Source organism: Macrobrachium rosenbergii, chromosome 9, assembly GCF_040412425.1.
Source record: "Macrobrachium rosenbergii isolate ZJJX-2024 chromosome 9, ASM4041242v1, whole genome shotgun sequence".
Taxonomy (NCBI): domain Eukaryota; kingdom Metazoa; phylum Arthropoda; class Malacostraca; order Decapoda; family Palaemonidae; genus Macrobrachium; species Macrobrachium rosenbergii.
The window spans coordinates 43523239-43535738 of NC_089749.1; the positions used below are offsets into that span (position 1 = coordinate 43523239).

Consider the following 12500-nt stretch of genomic DNA (forward strand, 5'->3'; position numbering starts at 1 on the left):
GCGCATCCAGCGAATCCAGTCGACGCTATCCACTGAGCTATCAAGAGAGGTATAAGTTAACGCCGAGTCTGGTGTACTTTATTTACCCGTCGAGAGCGGGGAAATTGTACTTAGCTTCATGATCGTATATAAATCACGGTGTGATAAAAATGTCATATATATATATATATATATATATATATATATATATATATATATATATATATATATATATATATATATATATATATATATATATATATACATATATATACTCGTATATTGGTGTGTATGTGTATTTCATGTATAACTGTTGACACTAATTTACTGGAGGACACTGTTCAGCTAGAAAAAGCCAAGAACTCCTAATTGTGAATGAACCCCTGTATTATGGTACGGAAATCGAGAAGGGCAAGGCACTACAAAACAAACCTGATCCCAAAAGCAAAATCTATTAATGAACTTAATCCCTTCAATATATATGCATGTATTTATGCACACTTGTCTAGGAAGCCGGTAGAGCTATACCTTTCACCCCAGTTCACTTGAAGTAAAGTAACTAACTATAACTGATCAAATAAAAGATCCCATTGAGCAAACCCAGCTTCAGCTATAAAATAAACTCCTCAAACCGCCAATGCGACGTTCATATAGCTTTATTTTCTCCACAGCAAGACGAGAACAGCTAATAAGAAATCAGATCTCAGGCAGAGATCTGGAAAGACATTCATTAAAGAATTCCAGGGAACTGGAAGGAGGAGAAGGAGACGCCACCTGATCCGGGCAACACAAATAGAAAACGGACTTGGGATCGTCTCTTCTCCAGATTCTTCACGATGGAAAACGATCCGACTGGTCTGGATTACAGGATTGCTGGAGAACACTTATGGCTCTCCAGCATTAGGATGGCTGGTGTAGTCATCAAAAAAAGTACATACTGTCTTAGGTTTTTAAGGAACGTCTGTTTTTCTGAGATACATACATTTTTCTTTGGTTAGGCTTATAAAGAAATTTCCTTTTTTTTTTGTTTTTCTGAATGAGCGTTAAATTCGCTGAAATAAATTCCCTATGGTTAGCTTTGCCTTTAAAGTGTGCTCGCAAGCATGCAAGAGCCTGTGCAGACACCAGCGTAACTGAACAACAACCTTGCCTCTGCTGGTCGTCAACTGAAGGCCACAAAAAGATTGCGATATGTCCATGCTTCATTTGATTCCCGGAGAATGCTCGCCTAATTCTTAGCATTTACAGAATATTTACTTATTATTCGCCATATAATAATTATTAATCCATTCAGAAGATGAAACCTATTCACATGGAACAAGCCCACCACAGGGGCCACTGACTTGAAATTCAAGCTTCAGAAGACTATGGCGTTCATTAGGAAGAAGCAAGAGGAGGTAAATGGAAATACAAAAAGAAGAGATCCCACTTATTCAAGTAGAAAAAATAAATTCATAAATTAATAAATAGATAAAAATGTATTAAAATGCAAGAAGAGTATTAGAGTAGTAATGCATTGCATTTTCACTTGAACTTCTGAAGCTCCCATTGCACGACATACATAATAAGAAAGAGTAAATTTCCAACAAAACGATGCACTTTGTTTGCGTTTTTTACTAAAATTACATTTTTCTGAAAATCCTATAAAGCCAATATACTTTCTTTCTTGTCAAGCGACGAATAAAATGCCTTTTGAAACATGAATGAACTCTCCTGTCTCTGTCGGTCGGTCAGACTCCAATTATTCCATTTCGCACTTGATTAAACTTACTGGGTAAAATTCGGTTCGTTAGTTGGTTTAGAATAAGCTGGCCTTATGTCAGCACACGCCTTTGCTCCTGAATCGGCCAGGAAACGCCTGACCATTTCTACAGACACCTAGCAACCGCCAACTGAAACGTTCAGGGTGAACGATAAACATATCCAATGGATAGTATTAAATGTAGTACCTTACTAAATGCATCCAAGACTCTCCTTCAAGAGCGAAATAATACCTGAGTACTATAGAACGAGTGCGTCCGTAAGACAGCATGAACGCTACTTCGTGCCATTATTGGCAAAAAGAAATCAAAATATGCCACCCACACAACAAAAAAGACAAAAAAAGTGTGCAAGTTCCACCCACTTTCGATGCAAATACGTAAAGCTGCAACGCCAGCTTACATAAACTTATCAATTATGTCAGTGCACCAAGAATAATTTCCTTTCTTGTTTTACTTTACTCTCCTGTTACGATACCTAACTAGCCTTTTTGCATCGTAACCACATCAATGTTCACCTCAAAGCGTGACCTGGTGCGGGTCATGCGAGGGGTCACGTGTTCAAGAGAGGAAGAGGCTGGTTGTGGGCCTTGATGCTCGGCCTAACCAACCAAGAAGTGCGTCACCTAAAGTTTGGCAGCACCTGGACCGACGTCGATTCACGTCACTTGAGTGGAGAAGCTTGGCTAACTTTGAGTTGTTAACAACTCAAGACCTTAATAACATGAACGTCGATAAAGTTAGGATGTATAAACGGGCCTTAAGTTGGTTAAATATCGGTTGACATCATTCAGCTGCATTAACGATCGAAGTCAAGTTAGCCGAAATAATCATACACTCTTACCTCGCGTAAAATAACTGATTAATAGATCGCTTTTACACAGAAATTCCTGAAGAACCTTTGTCAAATTTTTTTCTTGCCAGTCAACACAATGAATTCACAGAATATTTTTCACTCGTCCCATCATTGGATTTCATTTCACTGTCTATATCTCAACCTTCATTGATTTGTCGCAAAATCTATTTCCTATCGGTTATCCATTCACGGAGCGCAAAAGCAGGCTTATCAAAAATTCGAAACGTATTAATAAAGAGGCTTTATAATACATTTAAGCGGCCTCGCCAATATTCTATTACTGAAAGCGAAATCTTCAAATAACCGATGCCTGGATTACCCGCTTAATTAAAAAGTCATATACTTGGCCTGGTCTTAATGAAGTGTGTCGTATTTTCATTTTGCGCCTCTACTTCAGTTTCATAATTAAACAATAAACAATAAAGGAGACCTGAAGCACACTGGGTTTTACAACAGAGGTTTTTGCAAAGCAGTTTTCTTGCAATTATCTTTAAATTAACGAGTCTTAATCTATTTCAAAATCAATCTCGACAAGTACCTTGTTGTTTTATATCAAAGATTAATTAAATTACGGTGAAAAACAATACGCTGCGCTAACCGGCATTACACACAGATGCACGCGCGACCGCACATACGCACATATATATATATATATATATATATATATATATATATATATATATATATATATATATATATATATATATATATATATATATATATATATATATATATATATATATATATATATGTGTGTGTGTGTGTGTGTGTGTGTGTGTGTGTATGAATCTATTTTCTCACAAACCCAATTACGTAGTTACACACAGACAAGTGGTTTTTGTTCATAAGAAATCATATACAATGTGCTACTATAATATATACGTATAATATAAGCCCAATCTAAAATTAAGGAAAGGAAAGAGGGCGAAAGCAATATCGAATGTGACCTAACCGCACAGGACGCGACGGATGATTGTCTCTTAAAAGAGGGAAGTGTACAGGACTCACCTAAAACAAGTATTTGGGGAATTCTACATTCTGTCTTCAGAGGAAATATAGCAAATGGACGCAATATGTACATATGAATTAAGGGCTATCCAATAATAAAAGTCGATGATGGCACAAAGCCAGCTAAATCTACAACAACAACAACAGTACATATAACATATCTATAACAGGAATTTTCAACCAAGGAGACAGCCAAAATGAAGTCTCCTGAGAGAGAGAGAGAGAGAGAGAGAGAGAGAGAGAGAGAGAGAGAGGTGAACGCTATAATATATTAATTACGTGATAAAGTCATTAAAATTCCAACCAACAGATTACATCGATTAAAGCACCATTTTACACTGAATTAGCCTTCATTTAAACCCATTCTATTGTCAGTGATGACTAATGGAATTAGTGGCCGATAGTCTGATAAATTGGGGAAAGTCTGCGTCTTGCCTGGGCATGCGTGGCAAAGTCCACAGAGTGATCGTAGTTGGTTTGCAAGAGGGACATGAGCCATCACGCGATCCTGCACACAACGACAAAATTGTGCGCACACCCTGAACAGCGGTGCTCGATGAAACATTTAACATAATGGAAGAAAGGTTGAACTTCCGCTATAGGTGGATTATTAGAAATTATTACCATATTGTACTCACCAAAGTGTACATGTCGTGATTTTCGGAGATGGTGGCCACAGTGCTCCAGGAATAGTGCGTCAAGAAGGCCAGCCTGGCTGCGTTGTGCGAGGAATCCGGCGCCACAGTGCGGATGAAACGCGGAAAAGACGACCGGTCGCTCAGGGCGGGAGACACCGAACCGAAGGAGACCTGTGGGAGCACAAAGGAAGAAGGAGAAAAATGAAACACTTTGTTACACGAATGAGATTGTTTTCAGAGCCAGTTAGCATAAGAATTTTACCGGGAGTAAAATGACAGAGAAAATCATCTGGTAAATGAAGTAAGAAATAGAAAACCCAGTTTTTATCCTGCTCTCTTGTTGTGGATGGCCAAGTTAAGTATATCTTAGTTTAACCAGAACACTGAGCTGATTAACGGCTCTCCTAGGACTGGCCCGAAGGATTAGATTTATTTTACGTGGCTAAGAACCAACTGGTTACCTAGCAACGGGACATACAGCTTATTGTGGAATCCGAACCACATTATGACGAGAAATGAATTTCTATCACCAGAAATAAATTCCTCTAATACTTCATTGGCCGGTCGGAGAGTCGAACGCTGGGCCAACAGCGTGTTAGTCGAGAACTCTACCCACCCCACCAATGAAGAACAATACAGGTCTATTTTAACCGGTAAAGAAGACGTCATCTCCCTTGTTATTCGCGTACTTTCCTTTTTGCTACGGCAAGCGTTACAGACATACATATGCAACTGAAGAATTTTTTTTCATTCAAATCAATTGAAAGACTCATTAACATCCTCCACGCTTATATTTACGTAGAAAAATAAACCACAGTCATTCATACCTTGACTAATATATCATGAAAATTTAAAAATCGGTCGTGACGGAGAATTTAAAACGGTACGGGTGGGAAATCTGAAATGTCTCCCCAATATGGTCATCAAAACCAAATCTGGATCTTTCTTAGATAGTGACCCCCAAGGGTTTTTATTAACCCGGTATGTATCCACCTTTGCGGCGTGTTTAGTACAAGCCCGTTGGGATTACCTCAAAAACATAAACAAAAGACTGTAAATATCATAAAGATAATGACCCCCAAGAAATATTAGTCCCAGATAACGACTCCCGAAAACCCTTCGGGTCACTATCTAGGAAAGATCCCTAATTTTGGCTGGCTGTCCTTATAACATCAAGGGTCCTTGCCTCCGGATGCCCGAAAGTGTAGCAAGATATCAAACGGAATAAAAGACCAAACCATTTCTGTTACCTAGTGCAGTTGCTTGGGAGTTTAAGAGAAAAGACGAAACAAAAAAGTTTCAAATTATGTACAAAGGATAACACTGAATTTTGATTAAGTGAATATTTATATCCACAACGGTCTCAAATTACATATAAAACAATACTGATGAAAACAAATAAATAATACTCAACCATTTCATTTTATAAATCTAAAAATATATAAAACTAAATGATTGTGAAAAATTATATAATATTACATACAATGAAGATACGGAAAAATAATGAAAGAAATAATAAAATCAATAATAAAAGTTAATATTGGCAGCTAATCAATGAATACAGGAATGAAAATGTTAACTAAACTAACAGCAACCACTCAAACAATCTATGGCACACAGGCAAGAGAGCTTACTTCATTCACTACTTTCCCTCTACAGTGAGCTACGAGACTCATCGTGCTTCCGGTTTTCCGACTTACACTTCTTTTTTTTTAATAATCTTCGAGTATTAGGTTAACCGTGCCATCGGCATCTGCTATAAATATGCTGGAAAACACTTTTATATAGCTTTCATCTCTCGTCCCTTACGGTTGAGGATAACATGTCGCCTGTTATATTACAAAACTGTGCTCTGACTCGACAGATTTTGAAAGAAAAATTCTGATTTAAAAATGACTTCCGAATATTCAGAGTGGATTGAGGACTCGTGTGATGGTAAGAAAAGGGAGAAAAAACCTCCAGTGTAATTAGGTTCCCGTATGATCATCCGAATAAGAAATATTTCAGGAAAGAAAATTGCTTATCTCTCAGAGAGAGAGAGAGAGAGAGAGAGAGAGAGAGAGAGAGAGAGAGAGAGAGAGAGAGAGATACCCAAAGGGTGGGAGAGAGAAATGCATAATTAAGCTGATCACTGCCATAAAGCTGACAGGCCATTATTATGTGGAAAACCTTTGTAATTGGGGGCACTTTTTTCTTTTATATTAATTACCGAATAATTCTATCGAGTTTTAATACTGGAATGATCCCTTGATGAGGGACGCGCAGCTAGCTGATGCCATGAGGCACATCAGTATGTTTATATTATATATATATATATATATATATATATATATATATATATATATATATATATATATATATATATATATATATATATATATATATATATATATATATATATATATATATATATATAAACAGTATATAAACATCTCTCTCCTCAGGCAAATAGTAAATGAGAAAAAGTTACAGAAAAGCGGTATTTATACCAGAAGGTCCATAGGTCAGTCGTTACGTCACACCAGTTGACGATTTCTCTTTAATCTTCTTAATCTCTGGTTGGAGAAGATTTTATCCATAATATCTGAATCCCATGCACCTCTTGAGAGATTCACTGCATTTCTTTGTTTAATCAAGGCTGATTCCACCAACTGGCTTTTGAACCGACAATTGCTGCTGTAAATTATACGAGACATATTCCAGTTTATTCTGTGGTTATGGTTATTTATGTGGTTAAAAATTGCTCAGCTCTGTTGTCCGTACCTACCTGAACGTTTATGCTGTATTAATCTCTGGGGGAGTGATTTGCCTGTAAAGCCGATAAAGATTGGTCACAATCGAGGCAAGGGATTTCGTAAACTCCTGTGTCTTTTGGGACTGGCTTTTGTTGGACGTTAATTAGGGATTGGCTAAGGTACTTGGGTAGGTAAAAACAAAAGGGTAGAGTTTCCAAGCGTCGGTGTCAACGTCTTAATCCTGTCCAGGTGTGGGATTTTTATTTTATTGTTGGACGTCTCTCTGGTCTTGGTTTTGAGGGGACGGTACAAAATAGTGTCTGCTTTGTGGATCGCTTTCTCAACTAAATTGTCAGGGTACTTTAAAGGTGACAGCTGCTTACGGATTAGTTCAATTTCTTTTTCCAGGAAATCCAGGGAGCAAATCCGTAAGGCTCTTAAGAATAATTTGCTGGCTACGCCAATCTTGATAGAGATGTCATGATATGTATAAAAATGGATGTATGACAGAGAGAAAGTTGGTTTTCTGTATATGGTAAATTTGTATTCTGTCGTGTCTCTAATGATTAAATCGTCAAGAAAAGGAATCTTGTTGTCTGTTTCCCATTCAACTTTAAATTTGATGCTAGACACTAATGCATTTAATTTTGAAAGAAATTCATTGAAACTGCCCCACTTATTATCCCAAAATGTTAAGATATCACCTATATATCTCATCCATTGTATGTATTTAGGTTTTATTGTATTTATCATTACAGTTTCAAAATATTCTATGCATAGATTGGCTAAGACAGGACTTAAAGGGTTGCCCATGCTGCACCCAAATTTTTGTTTATAGAATGACTCGCCGAATGGAAAGATGTTATTTGATACACATAATTCAACTAACTTTATTATTTTATCTAGGCCTAGTGGGAAATGATCTGAATAGGGGCTCATTTTTCCCTCAAAACTGTAGAACGTCCTGTGCTGGTACTTTTTGAATAGGGAATCTACATCTAAACTTAAAGGTTTTGTGTTGTGAAGTGGTATTTGTGCTTCTTTGAACTGGTGACAGAAATCTTCAGAATGTTTAATGTTCTTGGGAGAAAATATGCCTAAGAAAGGGGAAAGGGGGCCGGATAACCACTTAGAAATTTTATAATTAAAAGCTCCTGCACATTAGATGATAGGTCTGAATGGAAGATTATCTTTGTGAGTTTTGTCATGACTGTTAGTGTCACTAAGGAGTTGGCTGATTTTGCCGTCTTTGTCGGATCTAGTTATTACAACATCGTCATCATGGACAAAAACTTTTCAGTTTTGGCGTAGATTCCCTATTCACAAAAGTACCAGTACAGGATGTTCTACAGTTTTTGAGGGAAAAATTAGCCCTCTATTCAGACCACTTCCCACTAGCCCTAGATATAAAATAATAAAGTTAGCTGAATTATGTGTATCAAATCACATCTTTTCATTCGGCGAGTCATTCTATAAACAAACATTCGGGTGCAGCATGGGCAGCCCTTTAAGTCCTGTCTTAGTCAATCTATATATGGAATATTTTGAAACTGTAATAATAAATACAATAAAACCTAAAGACATTTTGGGATAATAAGTGGGGCAGTTTCAATGAATTTCTTTCAAAATTAAACGCATTAGTGTCTAGCATCAAATTTAAAGTTGAATGGCAAACAGACAACAAAATTCCTTTTCTTGACGTTTTAATCATTAGAGACACGACAGAATACAAATTTACCATACACAGAAAACCAATTTTCTCTCTGTCATACATCCATTTTTATACATATCATGACATCTCTATCAAGATTGGCGTCGCCAGCAAATTATTCTTAAGAGCCTTACAGATTTGCTCCCTGGATTTCTGGAAAAGAAATTGAACTAATCCGTATGCAGCTGTCACCTTTAAAGTACCCTGACCATTTAGTTGAGAAAGCATCCACAAAGCAGACACTATTTTGTACCGTCCCCCCGCCCCCAACCAAGACCAGAGAAACGCCCAACAATAACATAAAAATCCCACACCTGGACATGATTAAGACGTTGACACAGACGCTTGGAAACTCTTACCCTTTTGTTTTTACCTAACCAAATACCTTAGCCAATCCCTGATTAACGTCTAACAAAAGCCAGTCCCTAATGACACAGGAGTTTATGAAATCCCTTGCCTCGACTGTGACCAATCTTATATCGGTTTTACAGGCAAATCATTCCCCCAGAGATTAATACAGCATAAAGTTCAGTTAGGTACGGACAACATAGCTCAGCTATTTTTAACCACACAAATAACCATAACCACAGAATAAACTGGAATGTGTCTCATATAGTTTACAGTAGCAATTGTCGATTCAAAAGCCAGATGGCGGAATCAGCCTTGATTAAACAAAGAAATACATTGAATCTCTCAAGAGGCGCCTGGGATTCAGATATTATAAATAAAATCTTCCACCAACCAGCGATTAAGAAGATTAAAGAGAAATTGTCAACTGGTGTGATGTAACGACTGACCTATGGACCTTCTGGTATAAATACCATTTTTCTGTAACTTTTTTCTCATTCACTATTTGCCTGAGGAGAGAGACAGTTTGGTCTCTGAAATATATCCTTTATTTTCCACATTTTGGCGTTTTTCTGGGCTCCTTATATTTGATGGAATTCTATTTTAACAGAAAATATTTCACAGTCATATATATGTATTACTATATCTTCCCAAGCATCCCAGCCACCAAACGCTTAATTTAAAGCTGGAAAATAAAAAAGTGCATTTTGGCACTGCCTGACAAGGAGGGGCGAAAGGAATATTGGCCCCTCCCTTAATCCGTTAACCGCACTCTTTATATCCCTTCAACTTTCTCTTCTTGAACATGTGATGATGAGGAGTCCTTTGTTTACAGACACAATGTTGTGAGGAGATTAAGTATGGCTGGAGGCAGAATAGAGCCGGCGATGCAGATTAAGAGAGAGGACATCTGTCATGAACACCTGGATCTTGAGTCATAAATGATGCACACACATATGGAAACGACACCAACCCCATCTACCTGTGGATGACCTCCTGACCCCTGACCGAAGTCATATAAGGGCCTCACCGAAGGAGCAAGAGTGAGAGACATAGCTGGACGCGAGCGAGACACATCTCCCCCTTCTGTTCCCGCCTCCTTCAGAGAGCCATGCCCTACCACATGGTCCTATCTTGTAGGGACCCTTGGTATTCTTACCAGTGAAGCCTTCAGCCCTCCTCCGCTGCCATTACCCTCACTGAAGCCACCTCTTCTACAAGGTAAAGTATTTCCATATCAACCTTGCCTTGTAAGGGTAGTGTTACGTAAATGCCTGTTTAAATAATTACATAAAATCGTGTGTTCAAGGCTTCTTTGGCACCCTCTCTGCTCGCCTTGTCCTTTGCATATATTACTATGTCCTTACTAGCTTTTAATTCATAAATCTCTCTGTTTACAGAGGGTTTGTTAGCCACGGAAATCTCTCTTGACTGTGCCTTGTATCAGCATCGTCACACCGACGGATAAACCTTCAAGTGTTCCCAGTTATAATTAACCTCTCAGGCCTTGCCTGCCTGATTAGCCCATTTCATCTTCTGATAGTTCATTTCATGTAAATACACGTAATCTTAAACTTATACCCTAACATGTTTACTTATAACTCCATTGTGAGTAGAGCCCTCAGCTCAGTTAAAATTCCACCCTTTTTCCTTGTTTTGTTTTACAATTCCCTGAATCAACAGCAGTCAGATTTTATACGAATATCGGGGTAAGTAAAGAAATCATTCATTTAGAGTCTATAACTGGCTCATGATAAGCATTTCCCCAGGGACGTATAAATATATAAATATATATATATATATATATATATATATATATATATATATATATATATATATATATATATATATATATATATACTGTATATATATCATTGACTTATTACATTATGTTATTTAATTACAGCCCAGCCTGAAAACTCAATAGAAATTTAAACTCTTATTGCGATACAAAAATGCAATGTAAAAAGATTTTCGTTTAATTCTGTATTCTTCATTTGCACTAGCAACAGAACACTGCCTGAAATAAAGTTTGATTAAAAATCAACACAAAAGATATAAAACAGGGTAATCTACTAAAGAATAAAATATGACCTCGCTTGAATATGCACTAATTCGATTTAATGGACTACCATTTTCTACCACAAAATCATTTCCGATAGGGTCCACTGAAACAAAGTTTTAGTGGTCATGAAAAGGGTTATGTGGGTCTGCTCAGTTAATTAATTTCCGTCACTGCATTTAACAAAAAAGTGTTACCCCTTTAACTCAGCACCCGTCAAAGCCACTCAAGTATATAGCCGGTTAAGAGACCTTCAAACCACCGGAAACCCGTATTTTTAGATGTTACCACAACAATTCAAGAATTGAGGACACAATGCAGTGAAAATTGTCATACATAATATTATATGACCTCAAGAAGGTTAAATTTTGAATCATCTCAGAGCTTAGATAGTTTCAAGAGCATCAAATCTTCAACTTTAAAGTTAATTAACTGTCTCGAGAGGTGACCAAATAAATAAATTTTACAAGTTCTATGAAATTCCGTTTAACCGTTCTTGAGACATTCAGCAGACACCCAAGGATGTGAAAGAATAACCTTTCTTCAAGAATGGCATTCCGTAAAACTCAACTGACAAATAAAGGCAAGGTAAATGATAAGTAACATGTTGATTTTCACAGAGTAAAAATAAAAATGAAATGACTACAGTCGGTTTCATCTGACATCATGTACACAGATCTTTCTCTAAACCTGGGCGCAGAAAGATTCATTTGTTTTCAGACTGAGCAGCCTTGTCCAGAACGGAGTCTTGCTGCCACCCTCACGACCAGCTGTTCTTTTTTTTACTTAAACGGAAACGAAAATTGTAGGATTGCAGGACTGCAAATTACTTCAGATCTTTTGATGTCCTTCAGATATAGCAGTGAGCGCTGGTGTGGATGGAGATATGCCAAGAGGGAAAAGGAGGGATTTTTTAGTGGTAGAGGAAGTGTATTACGCTCGAATCAACATTATTTAATTATGCTTTAAGCGGCAGCCCAGGCTAAAAGCTTACAGCTAACTGAACCAGTAGGGGAGGAAGTGTATAAGTGGGAGAGATGGTGGAGGTCAGTAATTATTAACGTGAATTTTTTCCCCAAGATTGATTAAATAGTTATTGGGAAAAAACTAAAGCAAGCATAGGAAATTATATTTATAATAGCGCTATAAGTTTCTACATTACTGAGAAAAGAGAGGAACAAAATGCAGGAAAATAAAGGAACAAAATACAATAGAATAAAGTGGGAGAAACTAAGAAGACGGAAGAGAGAACAAGAAGCGAAAAAGACCGACCGACAGAATGAGGAAAGGAAATGAAAGCGCTCCCATCGGAACAACGACCTCGGCTTCTCCTCCAGGAAATGAGGTGAAACTTGAGCCCAGATTTAAAAGGCAATGTTCAAACTTGAATCTAATTTCTAGGG

At 37.3% G+C, this 12500-nt stretch overlaps 1 protein-coding gene across 1 annotated transcript in view; it reads right to left on the bottom strand.

Annotated features, from left to right (window-relative positions):
- Positions 1-12500, bottom strand: part of GABA-B-R3 (gamma-aminobutyric acid type B receptor subunit 3) — a 336872-nt gene that overhangs the window by 226391 nt on the left and 97981 nt on the right. Inside the window, 1 exon segment of the mRNA XM_067108995.1 lies at positions 4242-4412. Within this exon segment, the coding sequence (XP_066965096.1) occupies positions 4242-4412 (171 nt within the window).